This window comes from Equus quagga, chromosome 4 (genome assembly GCF_021613505.1).
Source record: "Equus quagga isolate Etosha38 chromosome 4, UCLA_HA_Equagga_1.0, whole genome shotgun sequence".
NCBI classification, from domain to species: domain Eukaryota; kingdom Metazoa; phylum Chordata; class Mammalia; order Perissodactyla; family Equidae; genus Equus; species Equus quagga.
In genome coordinates, this window is record NC_060270.1 from 12265366 (window position 1) to 12289803 (window position 24438).

Here is a 24438-nt window from a genome sequence, read left to right on the forward strand (position 1 = left end):
CCCCCCGGGACATAGCTGCATATTCTTAGTTGTGGGTTCTTCTAGTTGTGGCATGCAGGATGCCGCCTCAGTGTGGCTCGGTGAGCGGTGCCATGTCCGTGCCCAGGATTTGAACTGATGAAACACTGGGCTGCCTGCAGTGTAGCTCTTGAACTTAACCACTCGGCCATGGGGCCGACCCCTGAATATTTAATCAATAATTACTCACCAAGCAAATAGAAGATAGCTTTCAAAATTATTTAGACTTCTAAATACTGTATGATCCCATTTGTCTGTGGAATCTAAAAAACCTGAACTCATAGAAACAGAGTAGATTCATGGTTGCCAGGGGTTGGGATCAGAGGGTGGGGGAAATGGAGATATATTGATTGAAGGGTGCAAATTTTCAGTTATATGAGTAAGTTCTGGGGATCTAATGTACAGCATGGTGGCTATAGTTTAAATTTGCATATTTGAATTACACAAATTCCGAGCTACTTTGTATTCTTGAAAGTTGCTAAGAGAATAAATCTTCAACAGGGGGAAATAATGTAATTGTGTAAAGTGATGTATGTGTTAACCTATTTTGGTAGTCATTTCTCAATATACACGTGTATCAATGATCACATTGTGCACCTTAAAATGGCACAATGTTATGCATCAGTTATATCTCAGGAAAGCTGGGAAAAATTAGTCTTCTTATGAGGTATGTAAAGTATGTATTAACCAAAATGAAGAGAAGATTGAGCTTCATGGGTTGGGAATTTAAACTCAGATCTAGCTGCCCTGTAAGACCATGCTCTATTCAGAGCACTCCACATGCCTATTTTTTTTTTTTTTTTTAGGAAGATTAGTCCTGAGCTAACTACTGCCAATCCTCCTCTTTTTGCTGAGGAAGACTGGCCCTGAGCTAACATCCATGCCCATCTTCCTCTACTTTATACGTGGGATGCCTACCACAGCATGGTTTTTGCCAAGTGGTGCCATGTCCGCACCCGGGATCGGAACCGGCAAACCCCAGCCCACCGAGAAGCACAACATGTGAATTTAACTGCTGGGCCACTGGGCCGGCCCCTATTTTTTGTGTCTTAACAGCAAGGCAGTACACGGTGCTTAGCAAATGAGAAGTATGGGAGTTTGAGCCATCTTGCATCATGGATGATCACAGTGAGGTTTAAGCTAGGTGTTGTATAGTCAAAGGATAGGGAAGAAAAAAATCTTACTTTTCCGAGGTTCTCAGAGCTGGAGGGGCAGCACACTGAGCAATCCCCGTCCTCATACCTTTGTCATCTGTCCTAGGCGTCTTCAGGTTGACTTCTGAAGTCGAAGAGACACTTGATTCCATTTGATGTTCTTCATTATGTTCCTCATTAACTGGAACCAATGTGAGAATCACATTTTCTTCATCTGATTCCTCCTCAAAAGAATTCTGGAAAGGGAAGTGTCAGTCACTAATTCTCATTTGATGCCATACAACTAAACTGCTTACTTGCAAGGACCAACTGATGGATAAGAAACTGACAAGCCAATAGGTGGATGGAGAGAAGACTTACTGAGATTCCTTGAATGTGATATTGATCAGCAGGCCCTTTATTAGATTAAGAGAAACAATAAGGAAATGGGCAAAAGCAGATTTTCAAGTGGGTGATAAAGAGGAAATGGAAGGGTAGGTTTTGGGTTTGGAGGACCATTTCCCTCATGGCCTTTCCTTTCCATCAGCTACAACACCAAATACTTTCATTTTATCACCTAAATCTGTATGGAATGTGTTCCTGCCTTCCCATCTTCTATCACATGATTCCAATTCAAGCTGTCATCAACTCTCACTGGCAGATGCAATAATCTTCTGCTATCCCCAAATCCATTCTGACTCCATTCTTTCTGCAGATTGCTCTCCTGCTTGTGTAAAATACTTCAATGGCAGGTCATCGCTATTCTTGTTAAAGACAAAACTCCCTCGGGTAGCCTACAAATTCCTGAATAGTCTGGCCCCTGCCTGCCTCTCCAGCTCACGACACCTGAGCTTTCTGAGCTCCAGCCATACTGGCCTTATTTCAGCCCCAGACCTGAGAGGAGCGAATCTGTTTTACACTCTGTTGCAATCACAGTAACTAACACAATGCCCAGCCCAGAGTGAGTGCTCAGTGTTGTTTTAATGATTTAATGAATGAAAGAGAAAAGTAGACAGGCAGGAAGGAAATAACATTTACGGGTTTTGTACAGCACACACACACTGTGCTAGGCACTTTCTGTATTTCTCTTACCTAATCTTCATAGCATCCTTGTGATTTATTAGCTTTCCTGTTTTACAAATTAGACACTGAATCTCAGAAATTAAATGACCACTGGCATAGAGTAACATAAGTGTAAGTTTCTGAATATAGCCTTTCCTCACAAATCCAAGGGTGAATAAACTCCATTCCAGCCCATTGTAACATTCTCTCCCCAGAACAGCAGTGTCTGATGCAGCCGCGCCCCTCCCCCTATTTAAATCTCTTCAATGGTTACCCATTGCTCTCCCACTCTTTGCTTGCATGTCGTGATTTTGCATTTGTATACCACTTTTTAAAGCACTCTCACACACACATTCACTGGTCAGCTTCAAAAAAAGCCCCCCTGACATTATGGGGGGACATTACTCCACTCTAGAGAGAAGTGGGGGCTCAAAGCAGCTATATCACTTGCCCACAAGCATGTGCTTAATATATACTGACCAATTCGGTCTTCCAGCCTGGTACAGCAGTCCCTGTAAATAACTATGAAACTTTCTCAACTAATTTTCCAGGACTACCCAAGTCTAGTCTGGAAACCCATTTGGTACCAAGGCCTTTGGGAGCAGGTTACTTGTTACTCCTGGAGGAAAGAAACCACTTGGTCACTTTGCTTTCTGACCTTCTCCATATTACCCTTTTCCACTTAGCTCTCCATTTCTTTACTTTATTTAGTTATTTATTTAATCTTGCCCAGCTACAACATATCTGTGTACAAAATAAGTCTCTTACTTTGGGCGAGGAACAGAAATCTTTACTCTCTCCTTTTCACTCTCACCCAAAAACACACAGAGCCACAATTACGTGAAAGAAAAGTAATATCCACTTGAAAGAGGTGGAGATTCCAAGATGGAGACTTCTTACGTCTAGAAATTCAGATTCTTAGTAAGAAGGAGACATATGCCAGCTCTAGAAAGATTTTAAAAAGTGAATCTGTAGGGAAATTAATTCATTCAAACTAAACTTACCTTCTCGCCGCCATCGTAATTTGAGTTTGCCATTTCCAGGAACGCGCGGAGGAAGGCAGGCCAGCACTGTTAAGGAATCTGCAGTTTACTCCATTTAACCTGAGGGTTTGTCGCCTGATTTCTCCTTTTATAAGCAAATGTCTCCTTTTACTTCCTGTTTCCCAGAAGCGCTCTCTGCCTTCCTCCCCTTTTTCCCCTCCCTCGTTATTTGACAGTGTGATAGTCTCATCGGTTTTGTACTGTGTCTTGTCTATTAAGTGAGAGTTGAATTATTGAGTAATTAATATCACCCCTAATATTTAAAAAAAAGATTTTTGTCTTTATTCCTTTAAGGTGGGACTTGGGAACTGGATGTGACAAACTTGCTGACAAGTTACGATGGACTATACAGAGTATTTTTTAACACTTCTGGGGCAATATTGGTGATGGATTAAATGATGTTATTATGGAGGGAATAGAAAAAAGATTCAGAGGTATTTTATAACTGATTTATGCCCATGGATGTGTCACTCTCTGGGAGATTAGATTTAAATTGTCAGGGTTGGATAATCTCTCCTTGAGCTAGTTCTAAACACAAATATTAAGCCTGCAATGAGCTGGGTAGAAGGCAAGGGTTTGGGTGTTCAGAATCAGAGCAGCAAGAGCCAAAACACAAAGGCAAGTGATGGACTAATAAATGCAGAAGGAATGCAAGCACTTGAGGATTGCTGCAGCATAATGTTGGAGGCAGGATGTGACAAACGACAAGGCTGGCGAAGTCACAGATGTTTTCATAGATCCCTCTAAAGAGCCAGAGCTTCCAAGGAAAATATCATTCACAAACAATATGGCAGCACTGAGATACAGTGCTCTCACAGTGGGCTTTCTCTCCCTTTAGGAAAATGATTTGGACCATCAGTCTCAGGACCCAGGGAGCCCGAGTCAGTTTCATTTAGTGGTATACTATAATCAAAGTGTGGTGTGCAAGGGCTCGGCTTCAGTTCACTGAAGAACTGGTTGGAAAAATAAATTATGAGACTCCACCCCAGGCCTCCAGGATGGGACCTTTGAGGGCGGGACCCAGGTATCTGCCTTCAACAGGCCTTCAGGGTATTTCTTATGCACCTGAAGTCTAGAAGCAGTGGCTAGATCAGGGTGTGACCAAATAACTTTGGATTAGGCAGATAATGGTTGGAATCCTGGCTCCTCCCTTCCAGGATGGAAACTGAATCAGCCCTTGGAAATTCGGCCAAGAAAGCACTCCATCTAGCCACCTGGGTGTGGCCCCACCTGATGGGCTTTTTCTGGGTCATTGGAGGGGAGCTGAACTAATTGATCCCAGTGCCTTAGGCTGGGACAGGACTTCAAGTGGGAAGACCATTTCGTGACCATATCTTCTTTTCTTTTTAGCACTTAGTATCTTATTTGTTTTCTTGGTGTTTTTCTCCTGCTTTTTGAAAATGATATATTATGGGAAACGTGTACGAAAGCAGACAATAATATCATGCATCCTCTTGTGTCTATCATCCAGCTTCAATAACTATTGACTCCCAGCCAGTCTGATTTTATCTAAACCACCACCTATTTCCCCTCCCTTGGGTTACTTTGAAAGAAATACCAGACCTCATATCATTTCATTCATACATTCAGAAAAAAAAAAAGACTTTCTAACTATAATTACAATATCTTCTTCATACCTAAAAACAATTTCAAATAATTATTTAATATTATCAAACTATTCTGTCTGTTCAAATATCCAGCGGTATTTAAATATCCAATTGTCTCACATATTTCCTCTCATTTTCTTGTTTTAACAATCTTTTTGAATCAGAATCCAGATAAAGTCTACACGTTGTGATTAGTTGATATGTGCCTTAAATTTTCTTTAATCTATAATTTTCCCTCCATCTTTTATTTTCCTTACAATTTTTTGTTGTTGTCCTTGTTACTGTTTGAAGAATTATGTGAATTCCCTGTAATTTACTGTCTAGATTTTGCTAATTTTATTTTTTCCTCCGTTTAGCCTATCCTTCCATCCTGTGCATTTCTTGTAAATTGGTTTGATCAGGTTGAGGGATGGCTTTTTTTTTTTAACCAGAACACTCCGTTCCGCTTCACTCATCTCATCATTATTCTTTAAACTTATATATATATTTTTAAGTATATTTGACATATAACGTTGTGTAAGATTAAGGTGTACAACGTGTTAATTCGATGCGTTTGTGTACTGTAATACCTTTGCCATTGTAGCGATAATTAACATCTCTATCGTGTTCTTTAAGTGCCAGTTTCTTGGAATGACCCTCAAAGAATTTGCTCCCGTTATTCTCTCACTTTTCCTTCAATGAATTCATTTGAATGTGTAATTCTATGTATATTTGGGATTTTACTTCTTTAACTCCATCTCCCCTGCTTAGACGGCAGGCACCGGAGAGCAATGGCCAGGTATGTTTGGGTCACCCTTGGTCTACGCAGAGCTTTGTACTGTGTCTGGCTCCAAATAGAGGCTCAATCAATGCTAGTTCTTCAGATTGCGTCAGCCTCCACCTTTCCCCCTTATCGCACCCAACCCCCTTCTGAGTAGATGTCTCTCTCTGTGCTGCTGCTAAAGGACATGGTGTCAACGCTGATCACAGACTGACATGACTGTCTCCTACCAGACTGTGACACGCTGAAGTTCTCAGACTCATCTTCATTCTCCTGGCGCTCAACACAGTGCCTAGTTCAGAGAAGGCTCTCAATCAGGTGAAACGAATAACTCTAAGTCATATCACACCAACTTAAGTTGGGGGCTCGGTATATACCTCAGAACTCAAAAGCAGCCACTGAAAGGATGCTAAACTATAAAAAGGCTGTAGGGTAGAGATTTAAAAAAGAAAGAAAAAATTGTTTATGAACACCTGTGTTCTATATTTCTTCCAGTAATAGACAATAGTTCTGAAATAAAAATGCATTACAAGGGCCGGCCCCATGGCCGAGTGGTTAAGTTCGCATGCTCCACTTCGGCAGCCCAGGGTTTCGCCACTTTGGATCCTGGGCACGGACATGGCACCGCTCATCAAGCCATGCTGAGGCGGCATCCCACAGGCCACAACTAGAAGGACCCACAACTGAAAATATACAAGTAAGTACGAGGGGGCTTTGGGGAGAAAAAAAAAATGCATTACCTATTTCAAATATATTTTCTATACTATATTGTAAGTTAAATATTTATAAATACATTCTATTTATTGCTTAGATAAGTGCTTTTCAAAATCCTTTTTTTTTTTTTTAAATCAGAAGAACATGCTCTGTAAAAGTAAATGTTTCTGGAGCACCAACATATAATAAATAAAAGTGGAGCAACTCTGGTTGGGAAATAAAAACCCGTAGGCATCCCACAGAACCCTACACTTCTGAGAAAGTCTGGAAACTATCATTCAGTATCACTACCTGGTGAAAGGGACAACTACTGAGGTTTTGGTTTTCTGAGGAGAAAAATGAAAATTGCACTGAAAGATGTTCCCAACTTTGCCACATCATTCATTTCAAGAAATTCCCACTTAAAAGGACTATTGAATTCACGCCTACGTTACAAGAATATTTATAGATCTTCACGTTCTGACTCAGATAAAACGGCATTTTTTTTTTTTCTTTTGAAAAAACTCTTCTACGTCATGGAGCAACAGTCTCTATTAGGAGAATCTTAAATTCAGAATTCAGACCAGTAAGGTCTGTCCTCTGTTCTGTATAACTCGGAGGATGTGGTCAGGACAGAGCATGGCAGTGAGAGGAAATGGGGAGGGCAACTTCTGACGACTGGACAGGGAATTGATTTGGCTGTAGATTCTCCAATAGTCGCAAAATTAGGTGTAGCCCCACCAGCAAGTGTTCTTGGGGCTGGTGAAACCAAATCCTTTCTCAGCCGCCTCTTTGCATATTGCATTTTCATCGAGTTCCATTACCTATGAGACAAATGGAATATGTATTAAACACTTTGGAGTTGGAAAGCTCGATTCATGTTGTCCATTTGAAGTGGCTGAAGATTGGTATTAAGAACTTTTGGACTCTAAGCAATTGCTGTACCATCTGAGGACTGTGCATGAGAAGGTTGGGGACTCAAGCCAAGTAATGAGAACTACGGCTACTCCCTCTTATGTCCCCATCAGTCACTTGCTCCTTCCTGAGTTTTCCACCTCTCTCTCTTTACAAGTTCTTCCTACTAGCACACAAACATTTCTAAGCCTGTCCCACTTAAAACAAAACACACACACACATGTCTCCTTTGACACTATCATTCTATTTAACTACTACCCTCTCCCTTCTTTTACAGTTCAACTTTCTGAACGTATCTTCTTACTCTATCTAGTTCCTTTCCATTCTGGTCTAATGGTTTTTCCACCTCTTTTCCCCATCTAACTCCTAAAACATTGACATCTCATAAGTTTCATTTCTCTGCTCCTGATCATGCCTCATGCTTTCCTAGAGCAGCCTTATTCAATTTTCCAATTTTAACTGCCACTGACACGCTGACGATGCCCGTATATGTATTTCTAGCCCAAGTTTTTTGCCTGCATTACGGACCGAAGTTTTGGCATATCCTATCTTGCCCTTTGAATATATTAAAAAATAAACTCATTGTCTTCCCTACCAACTTTCAACCTTTTTCTGTATTTCTTCCCTTTTGAGAGGTAGTATTATCATTCACCCAGTCATCTAAACAACTGGGTACCTTATTGCATCACTTCCTTTCCACTTGGAGCTAATTAAAATTGAGCTTGTTCCCTTTCTGGGCCAGCGCTAACTATTATCAGTGTTACTAGAGACTTTTTGGGTCGAGGACCCAGAAGTGGTAGTAAAGATGGCTGAGGCTACTGCTATGGGTTCTCTGATCTTGATCCTTTTCTTCAATATGGTCTCAGTTATTTATCACAAATCTTTTAGCCGTGTCAAGGGTAGTGGCCACTTCTGTTTTCTTCCCTCTTTAGGGTCTGTGCTAAGGGATTGCTGAACTGGCCAATATCAAACCTCTTGTTGAATATGACAATTTCTGGACCACTCCTGCTAAGGTGAGCATATTCTGAAAACAAGTCTCACGATCAATGTCCAAAGGGGAGCCCCCACCACTATTTTGCAAAAATGAATGTGACTTACCTCAGTAGTTCAAAGCAGGTAGAAGTGGGGCAGAGTATGGAAAGAGTAATGCATGGGACTGGAGAACAAGAACAGTATCCTCCCCTTGTCTGTCCCTCTGCTCTCTCTGGCCTTGCTTCATACCAAAATTAGGCAAAATGATTCAATATAAGAATTAGGACTTTAGGGGCCGGCCCGGTGGCGCAACGGTTAAATGCGCATGTTCCACTTCTCAGTGGCCCAGGGTTTGCCAGTTTGGATCCTGGGTGCGGACATGGCACCACTTGGCAAAAGCCATGCTGTGGTAGGTAGGAATTATGACTTTATGTCATTACTCCTTTCCCAAAAGTGACTTCTTTTTAAAATATCTATATTTACACAGTCTCTTATAAATTACTTTTTTCTGCAGAAAATAACAGAGAATTAAAAGTTACTAAAAGGACTCACATTCTCATCTTTTTGTTCTGAGCAGCACAAATTCCCAATTTACTAACCCTACTATCAGTCCTCAAATTCCATTGTTGGCACCAGCTACATAAGGTGTCTCAAGATAGCCCATCATAGGAGGAGAGTGGTCTGCCAGGGAAGCATTCTGTTAGGGGCAACTTACCATTGAAGAATAGAAGCCAAGAAAGAATTTAATAAAACAGTCCTAAACAACATTTGCATCGACCTTCAATTTACAAAATGCATTACATATATGCTCTCATTAATTCTTACAACCCCATGAGATAAATATTATGATCATTGCCATACAGGTAACAGAAACCCAAAATCAAAATTACTCAACCCAAAATAGCCCAGCTGGTCCTCAGAACTAGGTCTTAGACTTCTTCCTCCCTCAGTCTTTTCTGGTCATCAACACTTTACCTAACATACATGTGTGCGATCTTTTTTTGTTTTTGTAGCTTCCACTCACAGGTCAGGTCATTACATCAGATTGTAGTTGTATTATATTAACCATCAACGGCAATGAAGGCTTAGAATTTAACACAGAAATACTCAATTGACCATTATCTTCATTTCATTATACCCTCCATACTACACACAACCCAACTGCATTCCATCACTGCGGTCTTCCACTTCACAGAACTCCTAACACACTTCTGCATTCTGCTTAATTCTAGGTATTCTCCTATAGAAGAAACGCTTAAATGCATTCTTTTTGCAAGAAAAATAAGTATCTCTAACACATTAAAACACAATACCAAATCATTTTCCTAGAGTTATTCCATCTTGTTGGGCCTGCAATATGTTACTGTTCCCATTAATCGTTGGCTCAGAAAACCCATCAAAGTCCCTGTAGGATTTTTGTTGTAAGAGATGACAGGCTGATTCTAATTTATATATGAAGAACCCCCCAAACTCAATAATAGGAAAACATATAATCCAATAAAAAGTGGGCAAAATACTTCAACAGCCACGCCAACAAAAAGTTATATGGAGGGTAAATTAATACCACATACACCTATTAGAATGGCTAAAATTAAAAAGACTGATCATACCAAGTGTTGATGAGGATATAAAGCAACTGGATATCATACATTTCAGGTAAGAATATGATATGGCACAGCCATTTTGGAAAACAGTTTGGCAGTTTCTTATAAGCTAAACATACCCTTAATATATGACTCAGCCGGGGCCAGCCTAGTTGCACAGTGGTTAAGTTCACATGCTCCACTTTGGTGGCTTGGGGTTTGCGGGTTCAGATCCTGGGTACAGATCTACACACTGCTTGTCAAGCCACACTGTGGTGGTATCCCATGTCCAAAATAGAGGAAGATTGGCACAGATGTTAGCTCAGGACCAATCTTCCTCAAAAAAAAAAAAAAAAAAAGAAGAAGAAAAGAAATAATAGGGACTGGCCTGGTGGCACAGCAGTTACATTCACACATTCTGCTTTGGCAGCCCCAGGTTCCCTGGTTCAGATCCCCTGTGCAAACCTACACACTGCTTCTCAAGCCACGCTGTGGCAGCCATCCCACATATAGAGGAGGATGGGCACGGATATTAGCTCAGGGCCAGTCTTCCTCAACAAAAAAGAGGAATATTGGCAGCAGATGTTACCTCAGGGCTAATCTTCCTCAACAACAACAAAAAGAAATAATAATTATATATATATATATATATATATATATATCACTCAGCAGTCTTCGTGCTTGGGTATTTACCCCAAATAAGTGAAACTTGAATGTTCACACAAAAAACTGTATACAAAGTTTTAGAGCAGCCTTATTTGTAATTGCTGAAACCTAGAAATAACCAAATATCCTTCAACTGGTGAATGGATAAACAAACTGTGGTACATCCACACCATGGAATGCTACTATTCATCACTAAAAAGGAACAAACTAATGATACCTGCAAAAAAGAGTCAGTCTCAAATGTGTCACACTAAATTAAAGAACCCAGAGTTATTCCACTTATAAGACATCCTGGAAAAGACAAAACTAGAGGAAGAGAAAGTAGATCATTGGTTGCCACAAGCTGTGGGAGGGGCTAAGAGGTGACTACAAAGAGGCAAGAATTTTCTGGAGTGATGGAAGTTCTACATCTTGTGATGGTAGTGACTGCATGTATTTGTCAAAACTCATAGGACTATGCGTTAAAATAGATGAATTTTACTATATGTAAATTATACTTCAATAAACCTGACTAAGGCTAGAGAGATTAAATAAATTCCCAAAGCCACACAGCTATTGAAATGGCTAAGTGGCTGGTAATTACAGCTCATCTCAGTGCAGGAAACAGAAACAGACAAACAACAGGAATTACAGCAAGTACTCTTGGCTGAGTACCCATCACTTGCCTAACCCCATAACTGTTTTACATATGTGATTTTTTGAACCCAGCTGCCCTGCAAGGGTGGGTTGTTATCTTCCTCTTAATAATAATCAAGTAAACTGAGCTTCAAGGATGGAATGTGAACTCATATCTGACTGCCTCAAAAGCTTGGGCTCTTGGGATTTTCAACAGTAAGAAATAAGTGGTGATTTTTAATCCAGTCTGGATAAAAAAGGTAGTTTTAAGAGTTGGAATATACCCAAGAAGTTATCAAAGAAGTAAGATTTAAGCAGGACTTTGAAGGAAAAGCAGACTATATAAAGTTCTGACTTTTGTTTCCTAGTGTTGGAGTTGCACGAGTTCTGGAATACTGAGGAAATCTCCTCCAGTCTCCGTGAACCTCTTTTACAACTCTCCTCATGTTATAAATCTCTCTGTTGAGGTGGGGTCCTCCTCTCTGTTATCCATCCTGAGAATAAGCAGAACTTCCTCAATCTCTAGCTCCAAGGTCTCTGAACAGAAATCCCAGTAGAGTCATGTGACAGATATCATTTCCTCTTTGATCTCCAAGTGAAACATTTTTTTTCCTTTAAATGAGGTAAAGTTTACAGTGAAATGCACAGATCTTAAGTGTACAGTTTGATAAGTTTTGAAAAATGATAGCCAACTCCTCAATCAAGACAGAAAATATTTCCATCACCACAGAAAAGGCCCTCTGTTTCCCTTCCAGTCAATTCCCACCGCTTCCACCCTTTGGGAAAGTAGATCAATGGAAATATCATGTTATTTACTTCAGATATGTGGATAATCCTTTGGTTACTCATCTTGCTTCCCAGATGGCTTTTAATGTACGAGATGATGGAGAAAAAGAATCAAAAACACGAACAAAGGAAGTGGTAATTTGTTGATAGCCATCAGTTTTAGAATCACTTTTTCTTTGCTTTATGAATTATCTTATCCCCAGGATCCAGTCCATTCCTGAGTCCTGTCAAGCTCACCTCCTCCAGATGTCCAGGATCCAAGCTGCCAACATCTCTTGCTAGAAGTAAACACCTCTAACTGGTCTCCTCTAATACACATCCTCTGCCTTCTGGTCCTTTCTCTATGCTAGAGGCAAATAATCTTTTCAAAATGTGAATCTGTCATTTCAGCCCAGCCCCTTAAACGCCTAATGGTTTCCCTGTTTTTTAAGATAAAGACAAAACAAAGGCCTTGCCTTGTCTGGGCCTCCGTTCCTCTCTGGTCCCATTTGGTATCCATGTTTCTTGGCTCTGAGCTCCCAACACACTGGCCCATCAGTCTTTTTGTTACCCACCTCAGGATCCTCATAGGCCCTTTCCACTGACTGGAATGTCCTTTCTTCTCCTTGTTTTTAACTTAATTCTTATTTGCTCTTCAATCTGATGTCAACTCAAACCTCCTTCTCAGGGAAATCCTTCCTTGGGTGATGGACTCAGTCATGAAAAATAACACATTTTGCACTGATTTACCCTCTCCATACCATTTCAGCCCAGGTATTCTATGGGCAAGAACAAAAGATATCGACCCAAGCTAATCCTCCCAATATGAAGTATCTTCTGGGCCCATTTACTTCATTTTTGTAAGCTGATGTCACCTCCAACTTCCTGTGCCCCCCAGTCCTGGAAGTTCTTTCTCCTTTCTTATTCTTCAAAAAATATTATAATTTCAGCAGTTTCCTTATCCTTCAAGTAATGGTGCTTGAAATATTCGGTGATTACTGCTCTTACCATCTTTGGACTTCACATTCCAAAACAGGAAGGTGGGGCATTGGGGAAAAAAATTCCATAATTCCTGCTAAGCATTTAAAAAGAATTTGCCAGAGATCTTCTAAAATAGTATTTTAGAAGGAATTAAAGTATGACATTCATGAAGGAATAGAAAACAGAATTCCAGGTGCTATACACAGCAGAGTACTTTCTTCTTTCCAAGAGGACTGACAGCCAGAAATTACTTTCCCAGAGAATACTGAGTAAAATTAGACAGTGAGTATGCAGTAACACGTTAGGGCACAGATACTCATTTTATGTTGATTCCTCAGTTACTTACACTCTATTTCCTCTTATAACTCACTCCAAACCTTTCCTTTCATCATTCATTGAACATTAATTGAGCACCAACTATGTCAGGCTGTGTTCTAGGAGGCTGTGATACCTAATGCACAAAACTGAAAGAAATCCTTTTATACTGTTAGGGGAAGATAAATAATAACTTACTTATTCTGTTAGCAGAAGTAAGTTGTGGAAAAATAGCTAGAACAGGGCTAGGGGGATAAATAGTGCTGGTGGGGTGGAGAAAGAGCTTGTGACTTTAAAGATTTTATTTTTCCTTTTTCTCCCCGAAGTGCCCCTGGTACATACTTGTATATTTTTTCAGTTGTGGGTCCTTCTAGTTGTGGCATGTGGGATGCCGCCTCAGCATGGCCTGATGAGCAGTGCCATGTCCAAGCGCCCAGGATTCGAACCTGCAAAACCCTGGGCTGCCGAAGTGGAGCATGCGAACTTAACCACTCGGCCACGGGGCCGGCCCCAAGATTGTGACTTTAAATAGGGGTCAGAGTATGCCCTTTTGACAAAGTGACATTTTCAGAAAGAACTTGGAAGTACGGAAGTTTACCATATTGATGTCTGGGGAAAGAGCATTCCAGCCAGTGATGAGGCCCTAAGCTGGGAGCGTGTTAGGTCCCAGAAAGGAACAGCCAAGGCAGGGTGCTGGGAATGGGGTCAGAGGTGAGGGGGCACAGGGTAGGAGACTTAAGTAAGGCCTTGGAGGTCATTACAAGGACACTGACTTTTCCTCAGAATGAAATGGGATCCAAGGAAGGGTTTAGAGCAGAGTGTCATGATCTGACTTGTACATCAGAAGGATCTTTTCATATATGCAACGGAGTGTTTTATTTTATTTTATTTTATTTTATTTTTAAAGATTTTATTTTTCCTTTTTCTCCCCAAAGCCCCCCAGTACATAGTTGTATATTCTTCGTTGTGGGTCCTTCTAGCTATGGTATGTGGGACGCCGCCTCAGCGTGGTTTGATGAGCAGTGCCATGTCCGTGCCCAGGATTCAAACCAATGAAACACTGGGCCACCTGCAGTGGAGCACGCGAACTTAACCACTCAGCCATGGGGTCAGCCCCTGGAGTATTTTATTTTAAAATAAAAGTTTTTATTTTAACAATTTCAAACATAGAAGTTGGTACAATACCTGTATGTTCTGTATCTCATTAACCAATTTTTAATGGTTAGTGCAGTAATCTTTTTCTATATTCTGTGTATGCATATATATATACCTTTATAATACCCCTAATAATCATAAAAACAATGTTGGAGGTTATAAACACACACATATATAATCCTATATAACCACAATACAGTTATAACAATCAAGACATTTAACATTGCTGTAGCCATCATCTAATATCATTCTATATTCAAGTTTACCAAATTTTTCCCAAAACATCCATTTAACTTGAGAAACTATAATTTATCATTCAAACTAGGACTCTTAAAAAATGACATAACTTACATCTGGTAAAGTAAACACATCCTAAGTACACACCTCTGTGGATTTTTACATATGGGTACACCTAACCAATGCCACCCAGAATAAGCTAAGCCACTTGATTATGCTGAGACAGCAGGTATAATCAGGACTGGTGGCTTCCTTGTGAGTAGATTCGTAGTAAATCTTTTTGGCTAGATTATCAGTGACGTATTGTATCAGGTCAGAAAACATCTCCATTTGTATCATTCCTGGTGATGGCAAGTTGGAATATTTGGTTAAGGTGGACATAACCAAATTTCAATTTTTGCCTATAAGCCCTATCTTGCCAAATGTAAGAATTTACTTGAGGCACTTTCAGGTAAATTAATTCCAATTCAGTGAGTTAGTATTTTGAAAATCGACCCATCCCCTTTCTCCTCCTTACCTCTTCCGTTAGGGCTGGGGACCTTAGATGGGGAAGGTAGCCACTTCACTTCTGCTTCCTGTCAGGAAGGTCACAGGCTTCCTTCAGGCAGATCAGTTTGCCTCAGGCAGCAACGTCCGGGCAGGACCTCTGACTCGAACTGTTATCGCAGCACTGACTCTTGGAGTTTCCCATGTTCCATTGGAGCCAATGGAAATTTGGAAGGCTAGCTCCAGACTTCTCACATCACCATTCCTGTTGCACCTCACACCTGCACACACACCGCACATGCACTTGTGGGCACAGACATATCTGCATGGCAAACACCCAGATCATCATCCGCAGGGTCACTTTGCCATAGAACTCATCTGAGGCACACGGAGTACATAGCTCCAACTTGTTTGTGTCTCTTCCTCATAATAGTATTCTAGGAGCATGGGAGATGGTAGTGGGGGATACAGTCGGGGAGTTAAAACTTTATAGAATTTGTAGGAAGCCTTGTGAGGATTAGAGAGTTGAGGAATAAGTGTAACTTTAGAGATTTCATTTTGCCAGAGACAGGAAGGAGGGGGTAAATAAACCATCTATAGAGAATTTCAAGTTTACTTAAGTGTGTTAGGAGCAGGGAGATAGCTGTAAGCAGAATTAGAAAGCAAAGAAAAATTCTCAAATTAATAAAGGAAGAGAGGAAGGAAATAGAACAGAAACTTGAGCAATCCAATAAAAATAGGGATAAAGTTAAAAAAGGAAACAAAATCAAAATTTATAATACACACAAGATATAAGGAATAAAATGTGTATTATTTATTACACTGAAAAATTCTGACCACTAATGAGTAATTGATGAGGAGTAGCTGCAAGACCATGAAAATATCTTTTCTTTTTAAGATTTTATTTTTCCTTTTTTCTCCCCAAAGCGCCCCCGGTATATAGTTGTATACCCTTAGTTGTGGGTCTTTCCAGTTGTGGCATGTGGGACGCTGCCTCAGCGTGGCCTGACAATTGGTGCCATGTCCGCGCCCAGGATCCGAACTAGCGAAACCCTGGGCCGCAGAAGCGGAGCATGCAGACTTAACCACTTGGCCACGGGGCCAGCCCCTGAAAATATCTTGATCAACAAACTTTCCCGTCTATTCTTTTTTAACATTTATTGAGGATTCATGCCCAAACCAGTCTACATGATGTTTATAAACTTTCCAACTTCATTACTCTGTCCAGTCCATTTTGGAAGGGGAAAAAAAAATCTCATAATACAAAACTCCATAATAACGAAACAATTTTGGAAACTGCCATGAAAACACAAGACAGGTGAAAAACATCAGATCTTTTCCAAGACTCACAGACTATAAATTTAGGAAGTACACAAAAAGTTAAAAATGAATAAACTCATCAAGTTGCACACATTAGATATATACAGCTTCTTGTATGTCAACCATACCTTAATAAAATGCCTTAAAAAATCATGCAGGAGAAAATCCTACTTTTTGGCTTAATCCTACTGAATTAAGAGCATTAAAAATACTTAACAGGCAATGAATATGGTCTCCTAAATACAATAGATCAATTATTTTACATACACATTTAAAATTCAATATATTACATTACTTATGATTTGGAAGTAACCTTAAACATTTATAACCAGCAGAAATATACAAAATAGTTACAAGTGGAAATAATACTGGTAAAGTGCTCTGTGTTTTTATCCCAGAGACACACCATAGAAGTTTCAAGTTATTAAGAAAACTTCGAAAAGGGTTTTGTGCAGCAAGAATGTGTTTTGGGGAGTGGGGAGAGAATAAAAGCTTTCCCTTTGGCTTAAAATATTCAACAGTTTGATGTCATTAAACTTAGAAGTCAACAGCCCCTGCAGGAGCCAGATTTCTGAGGGGAGAAATCCAGCATGGACCCCCCCCCCCCGACCCCAGCCCTCCAATGCTCAGCTCAGGACCCCACTTTAAAAGAGCTATTGAGATCACTTTTATTTTGGAAGGGTAAACTTTGTGAAATGCTTTTCTATTTTAAAATACAAGAGCCTCTGTATCCCAACCCATGAAGCCGCAGGCATTATTGCCGGGGGTCCGAGGATAACAGCTGCGGCCTGTCAGCCTGTGCACCTGGAAGCAGGAGGCATGGGGGGTGTGGAGCAGCCCAGGGTTCAGCCGTCAGGGGCAGCGCGGAGCTGGCTGTAATCACCCTTCTAACATTACTAGCTGCACCCTTTTTCTTGGTATTGTAATCTTATTGGAGGCTTTTCATTAACACCTTATTCCTACAAAGCAAAGGAAAAATTTGTTTTTAAAATGATGAGAAGCAAGAAGAAATATCAAATCACATTCTTGAAAATAGCTGAGAAACCCACTGCTGGAACACCAATAAAACAGCCCTTAAACTTTAGGGTTATGGGCGGGAAGCATGTGGCCATGTCATCAGGGAACGACAATGAGCAAAGTTATGTCTCTGTAATATGTTCTTGTCCTGTGCAACCCATGGACAAGTGAGGCCCCAGAATGGATCTTTTTTTCACTTGACCAGTGGCCCAGGTAAGTCATTAAAGGGCTCTCCAAAGTGACCTCGGTTCTATTCAGCTTGCTTGGAATAGAGAATGGCAGCGGGAGGCAGGAGAGCCAAACGGGGAGAAAACACTCACATACTTCCTTCAGCAGGAGATGGTAACTGTGCCAGGGCCCAGGGGGCTGCCAGTCCTGGCTGGTGGAGGGGGAGTCTAGCCTGAGGGACCCCCGCATGTCAGCTCTGCCGGCTGTCTTGGACCTCTAGCGTCCAGTACTCATGACACCAAAGGTGGGCCCACAGCAGGCCAACAGACCTCGGGATGACGCCCAGGACGGCTCCTGAACAACCGAAGGGTGAGGAGATGGACCCCTGGGACCCAAGTCTGGCTGTACCATGTCTCCCCATTCAGAAATCATCTTTTCTGTCCTCCCTTTCCATAGGCCCCTCTCCCAAGCTAAGCCCAGAATCACACTTAGGCTCACCCTCTGCGACACAGAACAAATGCAAATTCCCTTTAATTGTCCTACTGTTCCACCCCGCCATTTGTGCTGTCAGAAAATACTTCCAATCGCAGTCTCTCCTTCCTCCTCCCCTTATTCAACTGACACTGAATTATCTGCCTTACTACTTTGAATCTCTTGTATTATCCAAACCAGTGTGTTCTTTATACTTTCTTCAGCTTCATTTGGCCTTACCTAAGACGATTTCCCCTTGCAAATTCTCCCCTTCACAGTCACATGGACTTCGCATTCCAGCTTTTTGTTTCTTTTCTGTCTCCTTTAACATGATCCTAAAATATTGCCGTTCCTTGAAGCTTTTTCCTCAGCCTCAATGCAACTCCTATTATCCTTATCAACATCTAAATAATCACCAAATAATCATCTAGAAGCTAGATTTCTCTTCTAGCACCTGCAGAAGGTGCTAGGTACTTTAAACACATGAAAAACTAAATTTTCCCACAAGAATTTTCTAATAGATCTTATATTCCAAATATATTTTATATCCTAATAGATTTTACGCGGCTCCCCGGCCGTGCAAACCTCAATCCATTTACTTGCTTAAAACCCTTCATTCAATAGCCGGTCCCCCAGGGATGAGCTGCCTGACTTCAGACTCCTTGTCCCTCCCTTGACTCCTGGAAATTGTCTGTGTTCTCTATAAAACTAAGTACAACGGCCTTTTGGAATAAAAGTTCCTTTACAGGCATATAAACTTCTTAGTGACTTCTTAACTTTAATATACTGTAGGTGACCTTTGCACACCTTCTGGCCCAATTGGATCTTCATGTTAGAGGTGTAAAAAGTGAGATCCAGAAAAGCTAACTGACACGTGTAAAGTCAATGAAATGGCTGCCGGTAGAAACACGACTATGGTCCAGGATTATTCCTCCTGGGGCCAAATAACGCTGCTGCTTCTTCACAACACTGGCTACTGGGTAAACTCTAAACTTCCAACATTTAAAGTCTACTATAATTTGACCCCAAACTAATGATATTACTTAACATCTATAACGCTCGATTTGAGCCAAAATTGTTTTTTGCATACATTATGTAGGTTTCCATCTTCATGACTTTGCTCAAATTTCTCTTGATGGAATAATTAATACCCACAATTTTTTGTGTGTGTGTTTGAGGAAGACGAGCCCTGAGCTAACATCTCTGCTAATCTTCCTCTATGTTTATGTGGGATGCCTCCACAGCATGGCTGATGAGCAGAGTAGGTCCGTACCCGGATCCGAACCTGTGAACCCAGGCCGCCAAAGTGGAGTGTGCAGAACTTTAACCACTCAGCCATGGGGCCAGCCCCCCACCATTTTTTTTGAATGCTTGCTAATGGCAGACACAGTGCTAAGAACTTTACAGGCACTAACTCAGTTAATTTTCACAATTTCTTCAAATAGGCATTATTATGCCCATTTTATAAGGGAGAAGGCTGAGGCTTATTTCCCACCATATACAGCCATATTCTGTCACACTGAGCCACTTGCAATTTCTACGTTGTCCTAAGTTCTTTCACAGCCTTGGTGCTGGTCGCTAACCAGTCCATTCTTTCTTTAAGAAACCTCTGTGATTCCAGCCATCACACGGTATTGCAGCTGTTTACATACCAGTCACCCCCACTGACTGTAGGCTACTTAAAGGAAGGTTTTGGTAGTCATTATTTCTGTGTAGTGCATCTACCAGGAATGTAGTTATTATACAATGTTTATTTCTCCAGAATTATGGGTCTCCAGGTAGAACCATTAGGCCCTGACACATAAATGCTCTTTTTTCCTAGGAATACACTTACCTGAGTACTAATTTTCTTGAAAACTCTTTACTGACAACTTGTGCTTCAAATACAGGGCTTACTAGATTAACATGTGTCTCCTCTCTCCCCCAACTAAAAACCAGGTGCCCACATTTAATTTGTAGAAAAGCACCAGGCAATTACCTATGAACGCATCTGGGGCACAACATATTGTCCTCCAGGTACAAGGGGGGGAAACTGCTGGCAGGCAGCAAGAAGAGCGCACACACTCTCCCCTGCTTCTCAGGAACCCAGGCTTGTCCAGCGTGGAACTGCAGGCGAACCCAGCCCTCTGTGTCCGCAGGGAGACTTTTCCCATGGACCACACACCACTTGACACCTGGGGAAGGAAAGAGGCGTGTATGAACACAGCATGGCCAAATCCTAACGTTCGAGAGTGCATCACGGCCTTTGACTCTGCTCGTTTTCTTAAGTGCCAGCTCTAAGATATGAACCCTGGAATCCTAACTTAACCTACTCTATCCTGTTCTCCTTTAGAAAATAATGCAAAACAGTTCCTATTAAAAACCTAAAAAAGAAACAAAAAATATAGTTGGAAGTGGTGTAGCTCCAGAGCGTAGACGATAGTGTAGGAGAAACAGAACTTTACCTCCGCCCATCTTAGGTTTTCAGCTAGGACTCTTTAACAAAAACATTAACAAGAGAAAAACAGTTTATTAACACGTTTAGCACGTATCGCGGCCAACAGAAACTGACTCAAAATGGCGGCTTAGAATTCCAGCTCACATGTCTTCGACAAAGAACAACGAATTTGTAGAGAAAGGACAGGCAAAGGAAATCAGTGTTGGGCCCCCAAGGGTGACCAACAGTGGGAAGGGAAATATGTGGGAGGGAACTAATGGAGTGAGTTTTGTTTATAGGCTCCTATGGTGCCATGTCTCTGTTAACAGAGTCTGTCTCCAGCAAAAGGAGTATTTACAACCTGCTTTTAGGCAGGAAAGGGGGAGGTTTTTATGGGTTTGCTGCTTTTTAATTGCCTTGAGCTCAAAATAATTTTTATGTTGAAGAGGGCTGTTTTGAGGTGACATATTCTGGTTTCTTTCAGTGGAAAGATTAAACCAAGTGGTCTGGGAAGGACTTCATGAAATGGTTCAGGGGTCTCAGCTCTCAACAGGTATTGCACTGTGTTAACCAGTTTATGGTCTTCCTTAATTGTATCTCCCGCAATTCTTACAACAACATTAGGAGGTAGGTATTATTAACCTATTTTACCATGAGGAAACTGGGAGTTAGATTAAACAACTTGTTAATGTCACTCACTTAACAGATGCTAGACGACCCAGGGCTTAAGCTGTGGCTGTTGGTTTTAGAGCCTGCCCTTACTTTTACTGCCGTAAAGAAGGGGAGAGATGAAGCCAAACAGGATGCTAGCCCTTTCTGATAGCAGTTTAGAGCAGTGGTTCTCCAAGTGCGGTCTGCAGACTAGCATCAACAGTGCCAGGGAAATTGTTAGAAATGTAAATTCCCGGGTCCTACCTCAGACCTGAATCAGAAACTGTGGGTGGGGCCCAGGAGTCACCAGCCCTTCAAGTGTTTTTTATATACTCGAAAATTGATCAGTGGTTAATAGTAATTAAACTTCCTCATCTGAACCAGAACCAACTCTTAATCTTGGGCTTACCATAGGCCTCTTGTCTCGATTCCACTGCCTCCACCTTCTCAACCCTGGCTGCAATTCTGCTCCAGGAGGCAAACACAGCATCTGGGGAGGAAGTTGTCACAACACTCTCAACTCCCTCAAGGAGAGCAGTAGACCCTTTGAGGGTGGCCGGCCCCTCCTTAGGGGGAGCAGCCACTTTAGGAGGATCAGTCCCGGCAGAGGACATCTTTTTATCACAACTTTCCGGAAACAATTTCCCCTTGTCCATCATCAGTTTTCTCTGGGATCCCGGCAGGATCTTGGCCTCCTTTGCCGTGACAGGAATGTCCTACAAATGAGATTTGAAAGATCAAAGTACTCTCAGAAGTGCAGCCTCATTTTTGTTACTCTTTGCTCAGAGTTGGTGAAAAGCGATGACAGGGGGATGTGGTTCCTCCTTAGAAGGAGGGGTGGAGAAGGAAGGAGGGGCTAACACAATTCCTCTACTTACTGTTTGATGCTAAAATAGGTAATTAGGATGAGAACTAAACCCTCCATTCTGCCAAATTTCCTACAAATTGCTCACCTGTTGATTAGGATAAGCATATTCGCAGAGTCGCCTATATACATCTAATTTCTAAGAAAAGAGAAAAATGAGTTAGTAATGAAAGTAAGGCCCCTACCTTTCCTCCCAGCAGCATCCGTCTCCCACCCTGGCCCTCACCTGGCCTTTGGTGCTCAGTTTCAGTTGGTGGCACCAGGCCCTCACAACGTCTCGATGAACCAGGTTGATCGGTGGCAGTTCAGAGGGTAATGGAGGAATTGCTATCTTCTTCCGAATTCTTACTTTCTCTTTGCCTGGTTCCATCTTTTGCAAACAGCGAGCTGAAGGAGGATGGGATAAAATTAGTAATAATTAACTTTTGTGGAGCCTTTTATTATGTCAAGAGTACAGTCACTTTTCGTTGTCATAGTCCAACCCCGAATGCGCAGTTCAAGGACTTGCCACAGACCACAAAACCTCCAAAGGACAGAACCTCACACCACGACTTCATATTTCTGAATCACACAGTTTTTACTTCCGGAAACTCCCCACTACTCACACACGCTTGCTCCTTGGTGAGCTCTGTAACCCACAGACTCCGAGGAGGTGCACTAGAGATTGTACTTCCAGTCCAGGGAAATCAGAGAAGTTGTAGACCCGAGATCATCAGTGCTCAGTGGTGCCTTGTCTTCTCACCATAGAACAAAATAAGCCGCCTGACAATGCCACACACACCCCACTAATATCCATAATTCTGCCAGTCCACCCGAGTCAGGGCAGCACTCCAGTCTCATTGCACACAAGTTTCCTGCAGTACCTCATGCACACTCTCAGCATTCAGGGAAGATTTCCAGAACACACCTCCAGAGCAGGCACAACTAGGACGACACTGGTAGTCGCTAGGGTATACTGAGTCCTCATTACTAGTTAGGTGTAGTGAAGGTGTTTTACATAATTATTCCATGTAGATTATAAGGGACCCTCCCCCTGACCTCTGACTCGGCTTGGTAGGTATTATCCTCACATTTTAGAACCAGAAGTGGAGTTTCAAGGATGGGATTTCAAACTTCCATCAGTCTGTCCCCAAATCGCTGCACTTAGAGATCCTTAACTCCAAGCAGTGAGTGAGGGCAAGATGATGATCAGCACCAAATATTTCGTGGGGGTTTGGAGACAGGAAGAAATCAGCTTTGACAGAGGTGACCAAGAGAAGGCTCAGGGAAGTGAGATTTAAGCTAGGCCTCAAAGAAATTCCTTTTCTTTGAAGAAAATTCTGTAGGATTTGCAGAAGAGAGGATGGAAATTTCTTTCCTACTTTTTCTATTCCTTCAGGAAAATTCCTCAGGCCTCTTAGATCTGAGGAAATCAGACTCGAGGGCTTGCAGACCTCTTACCTTTGTCATCCTTCACAGACCTTTTTCGTTTGGTCCCCTTCGCTGAGGCTTTTTGTGTTTTTGTTTCACCAGAAGCCTCCTGTTCCTCTTCGGGTTCTACTGACTGAGGTTTCGATTTGCCAGTCATATATTTTTCCCCCGACTTCTTTGTGGAGTTCCGCTGGGGATAGAGGAACCAGTCAGTCATTCCTCTGGTGTCCTACCTACCACAAACACTACCAGCCTTAAGATAACTCACATCCAAGGCACCAAAACAGTCATTGAACTCTGCTGGCAGTGTGGATTCTCCTCTGGGTGTCACATTACTGCCCAGCTTCATTTATAAGATAGGAAACAATGATGGGGAAATGGGAGAAGACCAATTTGAAAAGTACAAGAAAAGACAGAAAATATGGATACAAACAAAACAAGTGGAAGAAAATAGGCTCTGCTTTGGGGGATGTGCTTACATGTACCACCCATGATATCCATCATCTCTCACCTGGAAGATTTTCTCCCCATTCCTTCACTCTTGACCTCTTCCACATTGTTTCCTATACTATTGTGGGAAGGATGCTACCAGACCTTTACGTCCATTGGAAGGTTTATTGTTCTTAGCATGAAGATATGAAGATAAACAAATGTCTTTCATATAACCCCAGCCTCTTCTCACACTACTCTCTACTGCCCCAAGCTCCAGTCACAGAATTTCTTTCCTATCCGACGTAATTATTTTGGCCCAAAGGGATATCACTCAGCTCCACCCCACCCCACCCCACTTCCATTTACATTCTTAAGCCTTACTCCTCCTTCGGAATCTCCCTTCAAGCGTTCATCTGCAAACCCTTTCTAGTCTTTACGGACCAAGGCAGATCTACACTTTGCCTCCTTCCCACTACTGGTCAGTTGCAATTCTACATTGGCTTGGTAATTCAGTAAATGCCTGTTAACTCCATTTGACTGTAAACTCCACAAGGGCAGAATTTTTTTCCCTTTCATCCTAGGCACTCAATAAATATTGGTTAATTGAATCAAAAGAAGCAAGAGAACAGTGGAGATAAAGTTGTACAGAGAATCCAACGTTTGTTGAGTCTCTCTCTTATAC

At 41.7% G+C, this 24438-nt stretch overlaps 2 protein-coding genes across 2 annotated transcripts in view; both read right to left on the reverse strand.

Annotated features, from left to right (window-relative positions):
- The window catches only part of DPPA2 (developmental pluripotency associated 2), an 8922-nt gene extending 5672 nt beyond the window's left edge, over positions 1-3250 (reverse strand). The window contains exons 1-2 of the mRNA XM_046657887.1: positions 3218-3250; positions 1261-1408 (exon numbers count right to left, since the gene is read on the reverse strand). Coding sequence (XP_046513843.1) covers positions 1261-1408; positions 3218-3250 — 181 coding nt within the window. The remainder of the gene's footprint in view (positions 1-1260; positions 1409-3217) is intronic.
- A 14004-nt stretch (positions 3251-17254) lies between these two features.
- On the reverse strand, positions 17255-23541 carry DPPA4 (developmental pluripotency associated 4). Its single transcript, XM_046658775.1, has 6 exons — positions 23355-23541; positions 22141-22301; positions 22003-22053; positions 21459-21765; positions 19961-20156; positions 17255-17285 (listed from the first exon to the last, which is right to left on the reverse strand). Exons 1-6 carry the CDS (start codon positions 23539-23541, stop codon positions 17255-17257), a joined length of 933 nt encoding a protein of 310 aa, XP_046514731.1.
- Between the last annotated feature and the right edge of the window lie 897 nt (positions 23542-24438).

What these genes read in the sequence shown, in the direction of transcription:
- DPPA4 (XM_046658775.1), bottom strand. Translation starts at nt 23,541, where the DNA reads ATGACTGACTGGTTCCTCTATCCCCAGCGGAACTCCACAAAGAAGTCG. An exon ending in ATGCTTATCCTAATCAACAG is followed by an intron (nt 21,766 to 22,002) that starts GTGAGCAATTTG and finishes TCTCATTTGTAG; the next exon opens with GACATTCCTGTCACGGCAAA. An exon ending in ATCGAGACAAGAGGCCTATG is followed by an intron (nt 20,157 to 21,458) that starts GTAAGCCCAAGA and finishes TTCCTTCCCCAG; the next exon opens with GTGTCAAGTGGTGTGTGGTC.